The sequence below is a fragment of the Syngnathoides biaculeatus genome, chromosome 17, assembly GCF_019802595.1.
Source record: "Syngnathoides biaculeatus isolate LvHL_M chromosome 17, ASM1980259v1, whole genome shotgun sequence".
Taxonomy (NCBI): domain Eukaryota; kingdom Metazoa; phylum Chordata; class Actinopteri; order Syngnathiformes; family Syngnathidae; genus Syngnathoides; species Syngnathoides biaculeatus.
The window spans coordinates 21,185,135-21,205,211 of NC_084656.1; the positions used below are offsets into that span (position 1 = coordinate 21,185,135).

Below are 20,077 nucleotides of genomic sequence, written 5' to 3' on the forward strand. Positions count from 1 at the left end.
AGCTTTGATATGATTTGAAATTTCCTCCGTTTGAGTCGGCCACAAAAAGGTAAAGTCGGGGCTGGCGGAAGAAGAAGAAGAAGCGAGTGCGGGCGGGACAACAAACACGGTGAAAGCGTAAACAAGACGAAGAGGGAGATAAAAGCGAGGCGAGGTACAAGAAAGCAGAGCACTTGACGCCAGGAGTCGCTTAGAAGAGTAAAAAAAGAGAGGCGGCTAACTGAAGTGGATCGCCTCAGAGAAAAGTTTGATTCCGGGCTCCTTTGTAACCTTGGCGGTCTTTGAAAAGTGCCGCCGCGAGCTGGGTAGTCTGGTCTTTCTTGTGCCCGACCAATTTAGTCGCTTTAGAGAATCAATGACCACCGACTCGATTTACCCTAAAGGCAGCTCTTAGCATAGAAAATGATGCTAATTAGCCAGTTGTGGCCTCCTATTGTCACGTTAAGACCTCTAAACAACGATTAATCTGCTTTCGACATCATTTTTAACAACATTCTCCACTGGCTGCCACAACCGTACTAAGAGTGGTGACTTTAGATCACAAGTGCTCTTTTATGTTGGGCTAGGTTAGGTAGCTAGGTTTAGCTTGGGTGGCTAGCAGAAGCTAAGGAAAGTCTTTGACCGTGCGTGTCTTGAGTTTTTGCTCTTTTGAGCCCGGCGACAACTAATCCTGACAACCCCAAACACAGAACTAATGAAGAAAAACCGATCCCGTCCTCGGCCTTGTGATGTTATTCATACTTGTGTTCCGTCGCAAAGTCCACAGATTTTCTACTTCCTCCTCCAGAGACTGACAATAATAAACCATTTTGCTAGCGAAGACTGAATAATACTACTGCGTATCAGCGTAGTATCAGATTTGTTTATGCAGTCCTGTGGATTACGGTCCCCAAGCCTCGGGAAAAAAAAAAAAAAAAAAAAAATGCAATTTCTCTGTTTACGACCGTGCACCGAACCGAGCTTCTATATATTTTTTTCTTTTTCAAGATCCGCGTCTCATCTTCGCAGGCAGTCTTTGTTTACAGGTCACGACGCGGTCAACTTTTCGCTGAAATTGCCGGAGACGGACGATCCATCATGGCGGACGAATAGTTGGGTCTGCGCTGTTAATGTGGGATTGGATTTGAAAGCAAAAAGGTGGGGGGGGGGGGCCCGGGGGGGGCCCGGGAATAACGGAGTATTAAAAAAAAAAATAATAATAATAAAAATTGGAGCGGATCCTGCCCGGTCGCTACCTTCAAAGACGTCACGCGTGGGGGATGTTCCGACGTTCATGTTTGGCACATGAAAGGTGTACAAATAAGACCGCATTGCACGGCAAAGGCCAATAAATACGTTGACATATTCTAACGAGGAATTTGGGGAGGGTCCTGTGGAGGGCGGGGATCGAACGTACCACTAAAAACCATTTAAATCAAATATTATCAGTAGGAAACTACTGTATATAAGTAGCTTGATTCATAGCTGGGTAGATACTTGCAGGATTAGTTACTAAGGTAGGTAGGTTGGTAAACAGACCTTGGTTCTCGACCACAATCCGTTCCAGAAGGCGGTTCGAGAAGCGATTTGTTCGAAAACCAAATTGATATTTCCCATTACAATGAATGGAAAAAGAAATAATGCGTTCCAAGCCTAAAATTTTTTTTAGCTTTTTCTGATAATAAACTGCATAGTAGAAATACATGTATAGTTTAAATACTTTTTATAATAAAATCATTTAGGAAAAATATTTATTTTATGCTTTAAATGTATGCTTTAGTAGTAGAGTAGGCTAGGCTGGGAGTGCATTGCCGTATCTGTTGCGATGTAAACTTTTTTGCATTAACAAAAGTATAAGAATAACTTCAAACAATAATGAGGGGGGAAAAAAGCAATAATTTTTTTTTTTAATATTTTTACAAAATTTAACATACAAAAACTAATTCGTAACTCGCATTAACGAAATCTTTGAAACGAAACAAAAATGCAGAAATGCTAAATGGGAAGACAGCATTATTAAAGTTCGCAAGAAAAAAAAGCAATGCAAAACTATGAATTACTGTATCAAATCTCTTCGGTGGGGGTGACTCGCCCCCCCCCCCCCAAAGGAAGTTCTTTTCTTTTCCCAAAGAACTTGCCAAGTGTCACTTCTTTGGAGCCATGATTGGGGGGGTTAATAGTCCTCAATAGCGGACAGAGGCTAGCTAGGGTCAGCTAGTCTGGTCGCGCACGTTATGTTATTTCCACGTTTTTTTGGGGTGCTTTCGAAATTACAATAACAAACCGTCTCCTGGGTCAGCTGACCGGGCCGCGCGCGTTATGTTATTTCCGTGTTTTTTCGGCGCCGTGGGAATTCACAACAAAGCACGTCGTAGGTCAGCTAGTCGGGCCCCGCGCGTTGTGTTATTTCCGTTTTTTGCCGGGGGCATGCGAGTACCGATTTTCGTTCAAAAACAGAAGCAAAAAAAATCTCGAAATTTTCGTTCGAAATCCGATTCTCGGAAACGTTCGAGAACCGAGTATTCACTGTAAGTGCGCGGGCAACTAGCCGGGGCGGCAGATACTTTCGATTGGTCCGCTTATAAGTAGCTAGATCCGTAAATCGATTGGGGTCAGCGGGAAGTCGGTAGGCGAGTACAGTACACGGGTAGATCGATAGTGGAAGGTAGGTCGGTGGATGAATTGGTCGGCAAGAAGGTCGACGGACGGATAATGTCAGAGGTTAGGACGACATTTATCTACGGCGCATAAATTTAAAAAAAAAAGCTGCGCGCGGCGGTGTTAGCGGCATTAGCCGCGCGGCGGCCTCGCGGGGAGTCATGCATATTTCGGCGGACTTAAAAACCTGCAAATGCATCCCCGCCTGTTTTATTAGCATTTTAATCCCTCCGCGGCGTCGCCACTTGCGCCTCGGGGGGCTGAGGACACTTTGCAAAAGACGAGACACTTCACGCACACGCGCGCACACTTCACTCGCCGGCTATAAACATCGCAGTGTGTCCGCGGAAAGGTCAAAACAAATTACAATCCGAAAAAAAAGGCACACTCGGGGAATATCCATCTGCATATGGAGTATATCATATTTAGAATGATTAGATGATGTTGTCGGAATGGAGTGACCTTGTAACTAATCATATTTATGAACTTTTAAAGCCCGTCGGTAATGCGCCGCCGTTTAGCTTCAAAACGGCGCTGAAGCTAAAAAAATAAATAACTAAAAAAAAATCCAATGTTTGGCCTTGTGCTGTGCGAAAATGCAAAATTAGGCATCGATTCGATACCGCTGATACCGTTATTGATACTTTTCAAGACTTACGCCACCATCAAGAGTTGCTTTGGATCATTAAATAGTTATAACACAGGACACAAAAGCGTGGGCATGGATTATTGCGCAATTAAAAATATTTTTAATCGTCTACTTTTTGGATGATTGGAGGGGGGAATTATTTGCTGCAAAAATCTTACATTCGCTAAAATAATAATGGAATTAGTAGAGCAGAATTTGGGCAAAGACTAAAGGTAAATATGAAGCACTTCAGCATGTTGTTTTTGATTAGGTAAAAATTTTTCCTTCCAGGATTTTATAAAAAAAAAAACAACAACATACAAATAACTCGGTTGGTTAATCAAGTAATCACTCGTATCTCAAGGCAACACGATATTTCTCTGGAACTATTTAATAAAATACAGAACTAACATAACGAACAAAGTCCCTTTCAGCCTCCAGTTCAAAGAAATATGTACGTATATTTCATGAAAATGCACAGCAGTCAATCTGAATACACTCGTCTTGCTTGAAATCATCGCCTAACCCTACAGTAAACCCTCGGTTCTCGAACGTCCCCGTTTTCAAACAAATCGGTTTTCGAACGACAAGGCACGTTGCTTATTAAGCAAGCATCTTGCCTTGTCGTTCTATTCTGCATTTTTGTTAATACAAAAAAGTTTATAAGGCTGGGGGCCGAGTCGCTACAGATACGGCAATGCGCTCCCAGCCTAGTGTACTATACTACTAAAGCATACGTTTTAAACAAAAAATAAATATATTTCTTAAATTATTTTAGTATATAAAGTATTCAACTATACATCTATTTCTACTATGCAGTTTATTATCAGGAAAAGCTAAAAAAAATGCTTCAAAAAGCAAATTGTTTTAATGCTTGGAACGCATTATTTCTTTTTCCATTCACTGCAATGGGAAACATGGATTTGGTTTTCGAACAAATCACTTTTCGAACCGTTTCCTGGAACGAATTGTGGTCGAGAACCGAGGCATCACCGCAGTTGGTATCGATGATTGAATTTCTTTGTTCACCTTGCCCCCCGGAAAGTGGTGACGGAACGACAACGAGCCGAAGGGGGGGAGGGGGGGGGGTGTCGCACATTGGCGGCGCGGCAAAATTAGCCAATTAAATTAAAAAGCGATTTACTTTGGGCGGAGGAGGGCATCAAACCCCCCCGGGCGAGGCGGGGATGAGACGACATCCGGTCCTGGAGGTGAAAACGGCGGCTAAAGCAGACACGTACGATAGCCTCGGATAGCCTTTGTCGGTGCTAATTGAATCATTAGCGTTTTCTCCGCACGGCCACTGGCCGACTCGCAGCCGACGTCGGCGCCGTACCGTACGGCCGACTGAAATGTGAAAGTTAATTAAGCTTTTTGCTCTGATTTGCACAAATAAAAAGTAATGGGGCTGACTGGAATGCTAATTAACCTCAAGGAACTCTGCTTCTTTCTGCGGTATTTAGAAGCCGCTCTGCTTGCTTTTCTTACACTATTAGCACAATTCCCCCAAGCATGACTAATAACTCCTTCCCGTGATCATGCTCTGTGGCTACGTGATGAATGCTCGTTTTTTTTTTTTGATGTGTGTACGGCTGATGCTACTTCCTGAATGCTAACAATCCGTCGGTAACGAGAAACGTCGGCAGTAGCATGAAAACGGCAGCCGTCGGAACTGCCAACGGTCGCTTCGGAAGCTAGCAGCAAGGATGAATAATGGTAAATTAAGATCAAATTTGTACCAAACTATGTTGTTTGATGTACAAGTTTTGACGTACGCGATTTCAAGGGACGGGAATGGTCAACCGGTTCATTTTACTTCCCCGGAGACGTTCGTTTGCAATTGACGTGTGACAATTACGCTAATCGATTCCATTTTTAAGTAAGTCCCGATCAACCACAGGAAGTTTACAGTACCACGGAAGAGAGAATGAAGTTATTAAACACTTTATTCCGAAGCAATACGCAATGAAGCCACTGTGTACTCGTTATGTTCTGGTCCAAAATGGCCGGCGCATTAGCATTTTTTTTTGGTGTATTATATATTTTTAGAATGTTTATCCTCAGGGAAGAACCGCTAATACAACTGCAGCTTACTGAGAGGTTTTGACCGCCTGCATTTATGTCCTTATTATTATTAAACTCATACCTCAAGGCATCACTGTAGTATAAAAAATATATATATATATATTAATATCTAAAATAAATAGTGCGGGTGCAAACGAGGCACCGCAAAGCGACAAACCGGGACGTTGCGCCTTTGGTTTTGCTCCACAAATTCTGAAAATGCGAATGACAAAGAAATGCGCGTCTATTATTCATGGAACAATTTACGTTGTAATCTCTAAACCAGAAGCGGGATATTTTTTGGATTTTTTTTTTTTTTTTGGCGTGGGCTGTTCGACCCCCTCCCCGGTCCCGGCTCCGCGCTATTCCCCGCTGGCTCCGTTCCGCCTCGGGTGGCAAATCCTGCAAATTCGCAAATCGACTTCTAACCTCGGAGACGCGTTGAAAATTCACGGCTTTAATCGGCCGTGTGAAAGGGGGCTGATGATGCCTCTCTCAAGTAATTAGCGACTCCCGAAGACTCCCCCTTTTATTAGCTCCGACCGCGAGTTTGACATTTCGGACTCGGCCGCCGTTCCGTTTTCTCTCTCTTCCTGCGACTATCGACAAAAGTCGCGTGGAGGAAGCGGTCGAGGTCGTTGAGCCCAAACGCCGTTAGCCACGGGAACCGAAAGAGCAAAAGCCGCCCGAGCGAAAGGCAATCAATCCCGTCTCGGGTTCCATCTCTGCGGTCCTAAATAGGCCGCCTTCAAGTACTCTCCTGGCTCAGACTGCAGCGATAAGGTCTGACGGGAGGACGGAATGAGAAATAAAGAGGTGGAGTGAGAGCTAAGACCACTTCATTTGGGTCTGGGGTCCACAAAAGCGCACACAGGCCCGTGGAACTCACAATGGCTTGTCGGTGGCGAATTGACACCAGATGTTGCGACCTTCGACCTGCCCGGAACACAAGGTCGCGTCACACCCAGGCGGTCGCAATCCCGGCGCTCTTTGAAACGGACCGCCGGGTCACGGGTCACGCGCCGTCTCCCGATTCCGCCCTTTGATCGTTACGGCCGCGGGGAACTGGAGTCGATCGCGGGCTGAGTTCGCGGATTCCGGACCGGACTGGTTGTCAGCCGATACCGGGGCGCGTAGGAACAAAGAAGCATTCACATACTCGACGATGGATAATTTAGAGCGTGCGGGTCGGAAGCGAGGGCAGATGTGGCAAACGAAAGTCGATAAAGTGTGTCTGGATCGGGTTTCTGGATCTGGTGTTCTTTTCATTTTTGCCCGAAAATTGAAGCGAAAATAAAAATTCACTTTAAAGGTCAAGCGTCATGCCTATAAACATTCTAAAATCGATATAGTCATGAAAAATACATATAGCGTTGTTCACTTCAACGTCCGTACGAAAAAATAAATATGAGCGGGAGAGCGCAAAAGTTGCCGAAGTCTCATTCGACATCCAAGTGGTCGCCGTATTGCCTGGACACGGAAGCTCTTTTCAAACGTCTCACAATCGAGTGAAGTGACCGGGGCAGTATTACCCTATCGTTTCGGGACATATTTAGATGATATGCGGATCGCTTTGAACTAACAACAGACTCCCAGACAGTATGTATGGGCCAGCCTGGCCGAAGCCGTGCCGCGTCCACGCTTCGGCGGCGGCTTGTCCGCCGACCTACTCAGGGACACGGAAGCTCTTTTCGAAGAAGAGAACATCTCACAATCGAGTGAAGTGACCGGGGCAGTATTAACCTATCGTTTCGGGACATATTTAGATGATATGCGGATCACTTCTAACTAACAACAGACACCCAGACAGTATGTATGAGCCACCCCGGACTCAATCGAGTGAAGTGACGTCCGTGCAATCCAGTTTTCACGACGAACCGGGTCTTTCGGAAAAGTACGACGAGCGAATCCATCCTCCGGAGCGTTCGAACAATATCCGGCAATACAAAGAGCCGCCATTTTGGCTAACACGAAGGAACAACGAGCTACCTACCTTCCAGCAGGTAAAACTGATAGAAACAAACGAGTCCACTTGAGGGCGGTCCTGCCATGTACATCACTTCCTGCTTCTTCTGGAAAACAAAATCCCTTGAGAGGATTTTCATGGCGGGAGTGACAAAAAGCCATATACGTCAAAATCATGTCGTGTGGTGAAAAAACGGATGGGTCCGTTCCGGCAATAATAATAAACTATTAATCATGCATTGCACGACAGTGGCACTTTAAGCAAAGTATCAGTTTTCAAACTGGGCACGACGTGACCGTGGTTTCCGATTCCGACATTTGTAGCCTGTGCCTCATTCCGAGATCATCATTGTATTATTTATGTATTTATTTACAGTCATTTCCGATAAATTTGACCCCAGCCCGCTCCCCGATTGAACATTTTGGCGGCGATCAATGAATGGAAGTCGCGCGCAACGCGTCCGTGTCGACGGGTCAACTTCCAACGCATTTTCCCGCAGCAATTCCACCCCGGACCAAGTAATGGCCGCAAATTCCAAACCGCCGGCGCTTCGGTGTGATGAACCCAACAAAAGTGCCTCATCTCGGCGTGAGGCGTTTGTCATTTAACGATCCATAAAGCATAACGGCGGGACGTGGACGGTAAAATGTCGAGTGAAGTCGTCGCAAATGACCGACGGGCGTCTCGCTTGCCACCGGCTACGTTTGTTTGTTTGTTTGTTTTTATAAGCTGATAAATGTTTTGTTTCTATAAAAATACACAAAAAAAAAAAAAGACCGTGTAGGCCTTTGGGGCACTTTGTGTGTTGTGAACAGCACATAATCACAGTGTTTGCTTTGAAACAAATCATTGATTATAATAATAATAATAATAATAATAATTACAATTCTGCAGTTTTCAACAGTTTGCACAAAAACGGATTCGGCTTTGCACTGTGCTCAGCGATTTGTATATTTGTGTGTCTAGTAACATGTTTAAATATATATATAAACATCCATCCATTTTCTTAGCTGCTTATCCTCACGAGGGTCGTTGGGAGTGCTGGAGCCTATCCCAGCTGTCAACAGGCACGAGTACACCCTGGACTGGTCGCCACCAGCCACAGGGAGAAGATGCAAACTCCACACAGGCGGGTCCGGGATTGAACCCGGGACCTCAGAACTGTGCAGGCCATCCAACCACCCACTTTTTTCGCCGCTTATCCTCACGAGGGTCACAGGAGTGCTGTCAATGGGCAGGAGGCGGGGTACACCCTGGACTGGTCGCCACCAGCCACTGGCAGAACACGCAAACTTCACACAGCCGGGTCCGGGATTGAACCCGGGCCCTCAGAACTGTGCAGGCCATCCAAGCATCCGTTTTCTTCGCCGCTTATGCTCACGAGGGCCACAGGGACTGCTGGAGCCTCTCCCTGCTGTCAACGGGCAGGAGGCAGGGTACACCCTGAACTGCGGCTGTAGGTCCAATCCCAAAGGCCGCCTGTGGGGAGTTTGGATATTGTCCCCCGTCCCTGTGTGGGTTTTCTCCGGGCACTCTAAATTGCCCATAGGTGTGATTGTGAGTGTGACTGTTTGTCTCTATGTGCCCTACGATTGGCTGGAGACCAGTTCAGGGTCTCCCCCACCTTCTGCTTGTTGACAGCTGGGATAGGCTCCCGCAGTCCCCGCGACCCTTGTGAGGATAAGCGGCTAGGAAGATGTATGTACGTATACATATTTTGTCGTACTTCCAAATCCCATCGGAAAACTTCTATTTCATTTTGTCGGTACATGCTAAATATTACTTAGTTACTCTAATCCTCTGTCTAATACGCAATAATCCACTTGAGCCATTCAAAATGAAAACCGACCCAGGAGTCGGTGAAAATACTCTGAAGAAAGTACGTAGACTTGAGCCGGTTTTTCTTTTCTTGGAACTTTGCGGTGTTTAAAATGCAGTCGCGGTCGCACGGGGGATCCGTGTCATCTCCTCCAACGGGAACGGACGAGAACGAGGACTTCCCGGCGTTTTAATTTGGCACTTTTGCGCCGAGCCCGGTTCTCCTTTTTGCCCGTGACGCCACCCGAAACACCCCAAATAAATAAATGGACTTGAAGGGCCGTTTAACGGCGACATACTTTGGAAACTTGACTTGTGTAATTGCTCGTACACAAATTGCGTCTTGGGGTCTCTGGAGTGCCTGCCCGGCCGTCGAGTGTGAAATTAAACCGCAAAGTCATATTCTTTTGTCCGCTGCCTGCTTCCAAAAATTGTGTCTGTGAGCGAGCCGAACTGAACTGCGTAAAAGCGCCGCCCCCCCCCCCCATCAAGTTTCCATGCCCGTGACTTGGCGCCCACGCTGGGCGAACATCGGCCATTTTCAAGCCACAGCTGGACTGCATTTTGGACCGTGCACGCAAAACAAACTCCAGAGAAAAGATGCTTTTCGCCAGATATGAATCCTTTTGCAAATTTCTATCTGCAGGCCCTGTGGTTGGTAAGAAAGAAAATTCAAAAAAGGAATACATTTTAGAAGTTTAAGTCCATTTCGGTAAGTTTAAATATGTTTTAAGGCGCATCGGGGATCCGCTCTGAGCCCCTTCCTGTTTCCAGGTTAGGCTGGAATCCCATTGGACCGCGATGGTCGCAGATGATGTTGCGATCTGCAGTGAAAGCAGGGAACAGGCGGAGGAACAGTTAGAAAGATGGAGGGACGCACCGGAAAGGAGAGCAATGAAGATTAGCCCAAGTCAAACAGAACGAGAGGGGAGCATAGGAGGAAGAGGGAAGAGATGGCGAGGGCGGACGACTTCAAATACTTGGGGTCAACAATCCGGAGCGATGGTGAGTGTGGCAAGGAAGCGAAGACACGGGTCCAAGCGGAACTGGAACAGTTGGCGGAAGGTGTCCGGTGTGCCATGCGACAGAAGAGTCTCCGCTAGGATGAAGGGCAAAGTCTATAAAACAGTGGTGAGGCCGGCCATGATGGACGGATTAGAAGACGAAAGAACGGGAAGCAGAACTGGAGACGGCAGAAATGAAGATGTTGAGGTTCTCGCTTGGATAGGATTAGAAATGAGCTCATGAGAGGGACAGCCAAAGTTGGAGGTTTTGGAGACAAGGTTCGAGGGTGCAGACTTCGATGGTCTGGACATGCCCAGAGGCGAAAGAGTGAGGAAACTGGTAGGCGGATGGTAAGGATGGAGCTACCAAGGAAGAGAGTGCGAGAGGAAGACCAAAGAAAAGGTGGACGGATGTTGTGAGGGAGGACATGAGGACAGTGGAAGATGCACGAGATGGGCTTAGATGGGAAATAGGTGACGCGCTGTGGCGACCCCTGACGGGACAAGCCGAAAGGAAAAGAAGAAGAAGAAGAAGACCTCATTGAGTACAGTACCCAGAGAGATGCTAGCAGCTGTTTTAATTGTGGGGAAAAAAAGCACAATATTTACCTTTTCACACGTACTTTTCTTTCTCAATCGCGCTGACGCCGCCGCTAATAACCAAACAAATCTTCCGTGTCACTCAGGAGCGGCGGAGGAAACGGGCCGGCTGCCTCGAATGACGATTTTTTTTGGCCTCCTTCTCTGCCGCGGTAGTTTGAATTTGTCAAGTGTCACTTGAAAAGAAGAGACTCCCGTGAGGTAAATTGCTTCCGAGGGCGACGGAGTGCCGGCCGCGATTTACGTTTCGACAGGTAAATTGATTCCAAAAACAAGTTCCGGTGGGAATTCAAACGCGACGGACTGAATAATTGAGCGACTTTGCCGTTGCGTGGATTATCGGAACGGACGCGCGGCTGTGACGAGGAAATGGATGATAGCGTCTTGTGCGGCGGGTGTTAGCTAGCAGGCTAGCCTCATGTTTTAGCTAAATAACTCGATGGAAAGCCTAACGGGAAAAACCGAAAGAGGAAAGAAGAAGACTCAAAGGCAAGCCAAGCTAACATTTTATACTTTGGGGATAAACGTCAACCACAAAGGCAAAAATTGCGGTTATGTCGGTACCGAAAGAACTGGCGACTATGCTAACACGCGATCTCCTCTGTATGACTATTTTTGAATTTTACTGGATTGAGTCCGGATTCATTTTTCACGTTTTGGAATTGAAGAAACAAAAACCTTTGTAGGGCGGCACCATGACTCAGCTGGTAAAGCGTTGGCCTCACAGTTCTGAGGTCCCGGGTTCAATCCCGGACCCGCCTGTGTGGAGTTTGCGTGTTCTCCGCGTGCCTGCGTGGGTTTCCTCCGGGTACTCCGGTTTCCTCCCACATCCCCAAAACACGCAACATGAACTGGACACTAAATTGCCCCAAGGTGTGATAGCGATTGTGAGTGCGGCTGTTTGTCACTACGCGCCCTGCGATTGGCGGGCGACCAGTTCAGGGTGTACCCCGCCTCCTGTCCGTCGACTGCTGGGATAGGCTCCAGCGCTCCCCGTGACCCTTGTGAGGACAAGCAGCTAAGAAAAAGGATAGATGAAAAATCTTTGGCATATATTTGACTGCACAACCCCCAAAAGAACAACTTTTTCGTCAACGATTCCACTTTGCGTCAGCGATCCGCCAACCGGAAATCCCCCCGGTGCGTATTGTTGTCGAATCGGATCGGGAGGCGACGGTGGGCTTTCTCATCGCACCGTGAAAGCAGGAGGCGTCGCACAGGTTGCGCTTAGAGATTCGCCCCCCGATATACGTCCACACACTCTTATTGATCTCGTGCAGCTTTTACAACCAGCGGGTCGATGGGCGCGTATGGAAACGCAGCGCCATTAGCGGGCGCATTTTAATGTAAGCAAGCCTCCCGCGCCGACCCCCCCCCCCCCCCCCCCCCAACCCCGAAGGGGCCCAGTCAATTACGCGCCGCTCACAATGGAAATGAAAACATTAAAAGGCTCGGAGGTTAACGAGAGATCGCGGTATTCCCGGCGCCGCGCCGACAGCTTTCCGGCGCGCGACGAGAGCGGAAGTGCAATTTCCTCGCGGGGCCCGACCGCGGATGAGGTGCGGAGCCAATTAAAACCAAACAATAACAAATTAAGGTTTAATTTGTCTGAATGAAAGCAGAACACCTACAGTGAAAACAAGTCGTTGAAACGGCACAAAGGTAGAAGGCATTCTTGGTCATCTGGAAGCCGAGCGTTAATTAATATTCGACTAATTTGGGCGCCGCAGTGCTGAGTGGTTAGCGTTTCACATCTGACTCGCGGTTGCGTGGCTGGGGTTTGAATCAGGGCCCTAGCGTAGTTCTTCATTTTAACTGTTAATCTGTTTTCTTGAGCCGTGAAAGTCAAGATCTTTTCGGTCGTCCACTTATTTTGTAAAATCTGAAAACTGTTCCCAGCCACGTCGGACCGGTTACGTAGTGTGAACGAGAGATAAGCTTGTGAGCTCTTGCATTGTGTCACAGATGAAAACCTTGAACGCCTCAGGCAAGCAACTGCTAGTCTCGTGATATCTGATCCGCAGGTCTACGACAGACTCATCGAAGTACTCCTGTCTGATTTGCATGATTTGACAAGGCCGTACCTCTGGACTCTATGAGCGGCTATCCGGTCATATTAGTTGATTATTCACAACACTAGTAAATCCTTCATGGAATTGGAAGTATTCTTTTGGAAGATTTTTGAACTAGCGAGAAGTCGACACTGATGAGGTTCACCCCGAAATAATGCGGAGCAGCATTCTATCGCGGTCAACCTCATTCGTACTTGAGTTGTCGGGCGGCCACCCGCCTCCAGTAGCCGAATCCGAAATCTGAATCTGAGATCGACGCTATCTCAACTCCGTTCGGGCTGGTGTCGCAAGCGAGACGACCATCGACGTCGACGAATGCCCGTTGTGCGACGTCGCGCCCCTCACGGCACGCGTCATCTCTTCAACTGTGCTCAAAAACCGACCGCGCTGACGGTGGAACACCCGTGGAGGGGCCCCGGCCGATTCGGCTCACTTCCTGGACCTTGATACGGAATAACGACTGTCGTACTTGGCTAGAACAACAACAACTGCGATAGAGTAATGAGTAATGAATGTTCTGGCGTTAGTTCATCATTCACTCATTCATGATAGATTTTCTTTTGGTACCAGAACTAGTAATGAATGGATGCATAGTGAATTTGCACGGTCTGAAATATGCCCAGTTGCCCTTTCCTCTCCTCTTTCTATCCCCTATTGAGCATTAATCCATTGATTACCCGTCCAGCCGCATCCCGGGAATGGAGGCGGTTTACCATTTGCATGTTGACCTAAGGACTAAGCGCCCCGATGATGGAAATCACCAACTGATCGTTGCGAGTGTTCAAAACCCCCTGACAAATACACGATCTGAACCCCGAGGCCTCTGTCGATGTTGAGCCAACAGAGTCATGTTAGGCCACGTTGAGACGACAACGGAGGAAGAAAACTGGGAAAACCTCTCTCTCAATATTGATTATGGAGATTTGAACTGGACACCTCCCCGGTGAGGTGTTCCGGGCACGTCACACCGGAAAGAGACCCCGAGGACGACTACGTCTCTCGGCTAGCTTGGGAACGCCTCGGGATCCCTCCGGAAGAGCCGGCGGAAGAAGTGGTTGGGGGAAGGGAAGTCTGGGTGCCCCCGCTGAAGCTACTTCCCCCGCGACCCGACCCGGAAAAACGGTAGAAAATCGATGGATGGATGAAACAGCGGCACTAAAGAAACTGGTTCGCACGTCGATTCTGATAAGGATCACAAAAGAAGACCAAAGACCCAAAAGTCACGTGAGGAATCATATAATAATTTGGGCAAAATCATCAGCCAATACAATGGAAAAAAAAAAAATGACTTGAAGCATGTGAAATTCTCTTCTATCAAAATTGCCCGGTAAGAAGAAACATCCCGTCGTGGCTTGATTTGGGATATTTAGTTTCCGTTCCAGTGGCTTTGATTTTTCTGACCTCCTCCGCCGCCGTGTAAGTCCTCCTCATTTTCAGATCATCTTCCATCGTAACGGATTCTGAAGAGCCCCGGAAGGTCCAATTGTGTCGATTAATTTATTCTCGCGGGGGTGAAAGAAGAGAAATCTCTAGAATTGCAAATCCACTTGTATGTACAGATCTCGCACGGCCTCGCCACTTGGCACTTGACAGCCGCCCTGCGCCGTCGCCTCGGGATAATCCAATCGTGCGCTGGCTCTCTATTTTCTCTTCCAGCGGGCGCACGGGGGAACTCGCACCGCGGCCGCGAAGGGGGGGGGGGGGGGGGTCTTTATTCCGCCGCTCGGCGCGGCTTAAGGCTGAGGAGATGACGGGGCCGCGGCCGCCTCGCCATCTTTTCCCAGCTTAAAAGGGGATCAGGCTGGAGGGAAGGCTGCCGTCTTTCGCTCGGCGGGAGGCTGCGGACCCGAGCGGTGGGCGGATGCTCAAGCGGGGCGGAGTCCTTCGGCGCTCCGTTCCGAAAGCTTATATTCTCGGGGATGTTAAGCGCATGAAGGAGTTTTCCAAGGTGCCACGAGGCGAGAAGTGAAGAATCAGGAAGTGCTGACAAGCCACCAACTACAATCCGACGTTTTTGACCTTAAGGACCTCCTGGAGACATTTTTGTGCCATTCGGTTCTTCCTATTTTCAGTCCACAGCGGCTGTGTTAAATTAAATTGTCAAACTAGAGTGCCGTAAATTTGCTGGTTTGCGAAACGATTTTCAGTAAATTATGTTATAGCATGAAAGAATAAAAAAAAAAAAAAACACTAAAACCAACTGGACGGCGCCACTTTTGTGAAAACCGAGCAAGAATCCTGAAAAACTGAAAGGCTGTGGGATGAATTGAAATGTTGATGTGTAGGATATGAGGCATGGAATCGCTTAAGTCGGCCAAAAAATGGGCAGGTTCCAAGTATCCACCTATCTATTTTCTGAGACGCTTATCCTCACAAGGGTCGCAGGGAGCACTGGAGCCGATCGCAGCTGTGAACGGGCAGGAGGCGGGGTACTCCTTGAACGGGTTTCCAGACCAATCGCAGGGCACGTGGAGACAAACAGCCGCACTCGCGATCGCACCTACGGGCAATTTAGAGTGTCCGATGAATTGCATTGCATGTTTTTGGGATGTGGGAGGAAACCGGAGTGCCCACCCGGAGGAAACCCACGCGGGCACGGAGGAGAACGTGCAAACTCCACGCAGGCGGGTCCGGGATAGAACCCGGGACCTCAGAACTGTGAGGCCGACGCTTCGGGTTCCAAGTAAATATGTAAAATGGTCTTCAATTCGTGAATTCCTGTTCTAAAATTTTGGGGAATCTGAACATCTGAACATTAAATATTAGAATTGAATTGGGGACTCTAAAACCCGGGCCAGAATCCGAGGAAGCAGCGTTTGGAGTCAACTTTGGACTGGGTGACTCCGAAACAAAGCGGATTACAGATATGCGATAGAAGTATGGTTTCATGTTTCAAAACAGTGCTGCGCAAGAACCTTTTCCAGATCCTCAATGTTAAAAAAAAAAAAAAAACAGGACTTAAATCTTGCACCAATTTAAAAACCCGATCCAGTATCCCACGTCTTGGATTAATACCTCACGTGTACGTTAATTAATACGTGCCATAAACTGAGGACCACCCCCCCCCGCCCCCCACGTGTACTTCCTTCGAATTGGAATTTTCGTCCAAATCCTTCACCATTGAACGCGCGCATGAGAATTTGACACCAGCGCCGGTACCGAAGCGATAATGACGGGCGCGCAGAAAGGACGTACGGCGGCTACGCGGGGAGGTTTTCAAAGGAGGAGGGAAGAGTTTGACGCAAAAAACATTCACGGGGTTTATTTCGAGCCCGTTCCAGCCTGCCAATTGTGTCACTTTGACACTCGCGTGGAAGATTGTGCGGAGTGGGAGGATGGTTTTATTTGATTATTATGATGATTTTTTTTTTTTAATAACTACCTGCTCGGAGGCTGCGATAATCTCACATTAGACAACACGCGTCGCTCCGTGTCTGGAGGGCTGACAATTAAGACCCCCTTTTAGAACTAAATCTCTGCAACCTCCTCCAAAAAAAGATCTGAAAAGCTTTCCGAATGGCGTCGCTTGAACGGAAGGTTGCGCGTTGAACATTTCTCAGTCATTTGCGCCGATCAACGCGTCTCGTTTCCCCGCTGCTCCGCGTACTGGTCTACAGAAAGAAGTCAGACCCTAGTTCTGGTCCCCCCCAAAAGAAAATCCATCATGAATGAGTGAATTATTAACTAACGCCAGAACCTCCGGCCTTCGGGTTTCATTTCGGGTCAGGAGATGCCGAGAGTCGTGAAACAATCGGCGGTTACCTCTGAGGAAACCGCTTATCCACACAAAGGTCGCAGGGAGTGCCGGAGCCTGTCCCAGCTGTCGACGGACGGGAGGCAAGGGACACCCTGAACCGGTTGCATTTGTTGACTTGTACACATCCATCCATTATCCAAGCCGCTTATCCTCACAAGGGTCACAGGAAAGCTGGAGCCCATCCCAGCTAGCTTTGGGCAAAAGGCGGACTAGACCCTGAACTGGTCGCCAGTCAGTCGCAGGGGACGATATCGACACCGTCCCCGAGCGGGAATCGATCCCACGCTGCCTAAGGGAGGTGTGTGTACCGCTGCACCATCGGCGACCCGTGTCTACATATCTAGTGTGCCATCCATCCATTTTCTTTGCCGCTTATCCTCAAAAGGGCCACGTGGAGTGCCGGAGCCTGTCCCAGCTGTCGACGGACGGGGGGCAAGGGACACCCTGAACTGGTTTCCAGCCAATCGCAGGGCACGTCGAGACAAAGTCACACCTATGGGCAATTGAGAGTGTCCAATTAATGTTGCATGTTTTGGGGATGTGGGAGGAAACCAGAGTGCCCGGAGAAAACCCACGCAAGGCACGGGGTCGGGCATGCAAAACTCCACACGGGCGGGTCCAAGATTGAACCCGGGATCTCAGAGCAGCGATGCCAACACTTTCGAGCTGATCCAACGTGCCGCCCAGCTAAAATATATTCCTAATTGAACGTAGGTGCGCTTCTGGTGCATTTTGCACCAGAGTTTGGCCTCGCAGTTCTGAGGACTTCCAACCCCTGTTCTCCCCGAGGCCCCGAGGGTTTTCTCCGGGTACAGACTTTGTTTAGGTGGTACTTGGTGCAAAAAGACGCAGAACCACAGGTACAGGTAATAATAAAAACATTTTCAGAATCAGAATCATCTTTCATATTTTTTTTTTTTTTTTTTCCCACGATTGGGGGTGGGGTGCCCGCCTCCGTGAAATCATTTGACCCGACCTCGCGCACTCAATATACGTGAGCAAAAATGTGCCGACCCCCGACGACTAAACCTTTTCGACAGCAAATCCTCAAGACTCCGACGGCTGACCTGCAAGACGAGACTCCGGTCGAAGTTGTAGGCGCCGGGTCGTCCCTCCAGGGTGGAGAAGGCCACGTTTCCGCCGGTGAGCGGGGCGATGTCGCTGAACTCGTCCGTGCACAAAGCCGTCCTCTCGTCGTCGCCCAGCCGCAGGAAACCGCCGGCCGGCTTGCCGTAGGTCTCCTCGCAGGAGGCGCTGTAGAACTGGTAGGGCAGCCACGGTCCGTCCGCCACGGCGCGCCTGTAGATGGCGAAGCTCTCCGGCCGACTGGTGTAGAACTTCAGCCGGATGTAGGTGATCTCGAAGGCCTTCCCTGCGGAACACACGCTTTGGATCAGCTGGAGTGAAAGACCCAAACCCGGCAAAACAAAATGAACCAGATGCAAATACAGCGCGCGCGACTGAGCAAACGTGAACCCAAGACCGGCTGGTTCAGTAAGACCTCGTGCGAGCCGGTCTTTGTCGACATTTATCGAATCGAGGCACAGAACGGGAAGAATCTCACGACGCGCCGCCGTAAACAAGAGGATTACGTCGAAGAAGGCCGCCTGGTTGCGTTTCCGCTACCGTTCCCTAATTCGTCCTTCTTCCCAAAAACTTTGACTTTTGAACACAGCCAGTTTTAGAGAGTTTGTTTATTAGACCTCATACTCCTGCGCATACCAAGTCCAATTTTGACCTCTGTTACGGGAGAAACAAGTTCTAGTCGGATTTAGAGCAGCGGTTCCCCAAGTCAACCTGGGCGCGGAAACCCCAGTGAGTCGTTCAAAAAAAAAAATCTCCCGGACCCCCGACCTCAACTTTTCGCCAACAATGTAGTGCTGGACAAAGAAATACTCGATTTTAGTGGCTCACGTGCGCTCGTCTTTTATTTTTGAACAGGAAATCAAAACGTGGTTCAACGCTGGAAAGGGCAATTTGCACATCACCATCAGCTTCCAGACGATTTAGTTTAGTTTTAGTAACGAAGGGACAGGAGAAAACGAATTTTGTTTGTTTCTTCAGAAAAATATTCTATTATTGCTCTGTCTCAGATATCGCGCGGCGGACCCCCCGGGAAGACGGTTTTCACCCGCTTCGCGGACCGTGGACCCCACTTTGGGAACCACCGATTTCGAGGTGAATTTCACTGATAGGTATAAAAAAAAGAAAAAAAATGGACGGCTTGCTGCACCCAAAACGAGAACCTTCCCATTCCTTTTTCAAAGGAATAAAGATCGGCAGGCGGATTCCACGTCGATCCGGTTCAGGTGGCGAAATGCACGCGGGGGCGCCAGACGCCGTCCGCCCGTGGGCTCTCCAAACAAAAACAAGGACGCTCCACTCGTCTCTCGGAGTTTGTCGTCTGTCATTTCCGCGAGCGCCCCTCTAACGAAAGACGTACGAGGCCTGTAATTGTGCCGCGCGCTGTGTACGTATTGTCCTCTCGCTTGCATCGGCTCGTCTGTGGGGAAATTTGTCCTACATCGTTAGACACGACCCCCCCCCCGCAGGTACGGCCGACGCGCTTGTTTTCGCAACCGTCCGTAATGGTTTCTTTCCTCTCGGAGCCGAGAGATCGTTAAACTTTCATTTACTCCCAGCGTGAGGCCGCCGCAGCCCTGCCGGCATCGAGCCACGGCTCACGACCAAAAATGCCGGATGTGCGCCCCCCCCCCCCCCCACCCCCTCCCCCAGATGCAAAGTTGCATCCGCGAAGGTTATTTGTGCCGTTCCGGCCATTCCGCGTTGAACGGCTGGCGATCCGGACGGCCGGTCAGGGCGCCCGTTTCGGATTGATTGCGGCGTTGACGTAGCTCCGGTCGCTAACGCGAGACGCGCCGAGACGATCGATGGCTCCCGACGAGGGAGGGAAATGATGGAGAACTGCAACTAGTCCCGAAAACAAAGGATTATTGATCCGGGCTCAGCTACCTCAAGGCTTGTCGTTATTTAATCATACCAAATCCGGTCTTTGGTTTTTCAGCTGGTTGAAACCAGGAGTCCCGTCATGATCCAAGCCGCTTATCCTCACAAGGGTTGCGGGAAAAGCTGCGGCCTATCCCAGCTGGCTTCGGGCTTCAGGCGGACTACGCTCAGCCGGTCGCAGGGCGGACATCGACGCCATCACCGAGCGGGAATCGATCCCGCGCTGCCCGCGACAACGGCAGGCGTGTGTGTACCACGACATCGTCGGTGACTATTGAAACCAGGTGAGAACTACGTAGGAATCAATTGGGTTCGACTTTATGAATACGGCAGCTTTACGGTTGACTTCATGTCTTTCGGTCTGCCGGTGTCCGGATTTTTCTGGCCGAGGTGGCTCCGCCGATCCGCCCAGGAGAATTTGGGTCTTGACATGATGTTGGATTTACACCGCGGAATCAAACTGATGGAAAAGTACAACTGGTTCTGCCAATAAACCGACGGTGATCCGAGCTACCTCAAGCATTGGGATTATGAAATCCTTCAATATCCGGCGTTCATTTTGTT

The 20,077-nt window shown here is 48.9% G+C and overlaps 1 protein-coding gene across 2 annotated transcripts in view; it reads right to left on the reverse strand.

Moving 5' to 3' along the window:
- lamc3 (laminin, gamma 3) overlaps positions 1-20,077 on the reverse strand; it is an 89,262-nt gene that overhangs the window by 63,728 nt on the left and 5,457 nt on the right. For both annotated transcript variants that reach the window (XR_009792375.1, XM_061802243.1), the window contains exon 2: positions 17,614-17,918. Coding sequence is in view for 1 of the 2 variants with exons in the window: in XM_061802243.1 (XP_061658227.1) it covers positions 17,614-17,918 (305 nt within the window). In the remaining variant the exon portion in view is untranslated. The remainder of the gene's footprint in view (positions 1-17,613; positions 17,919-20,077) is intronic.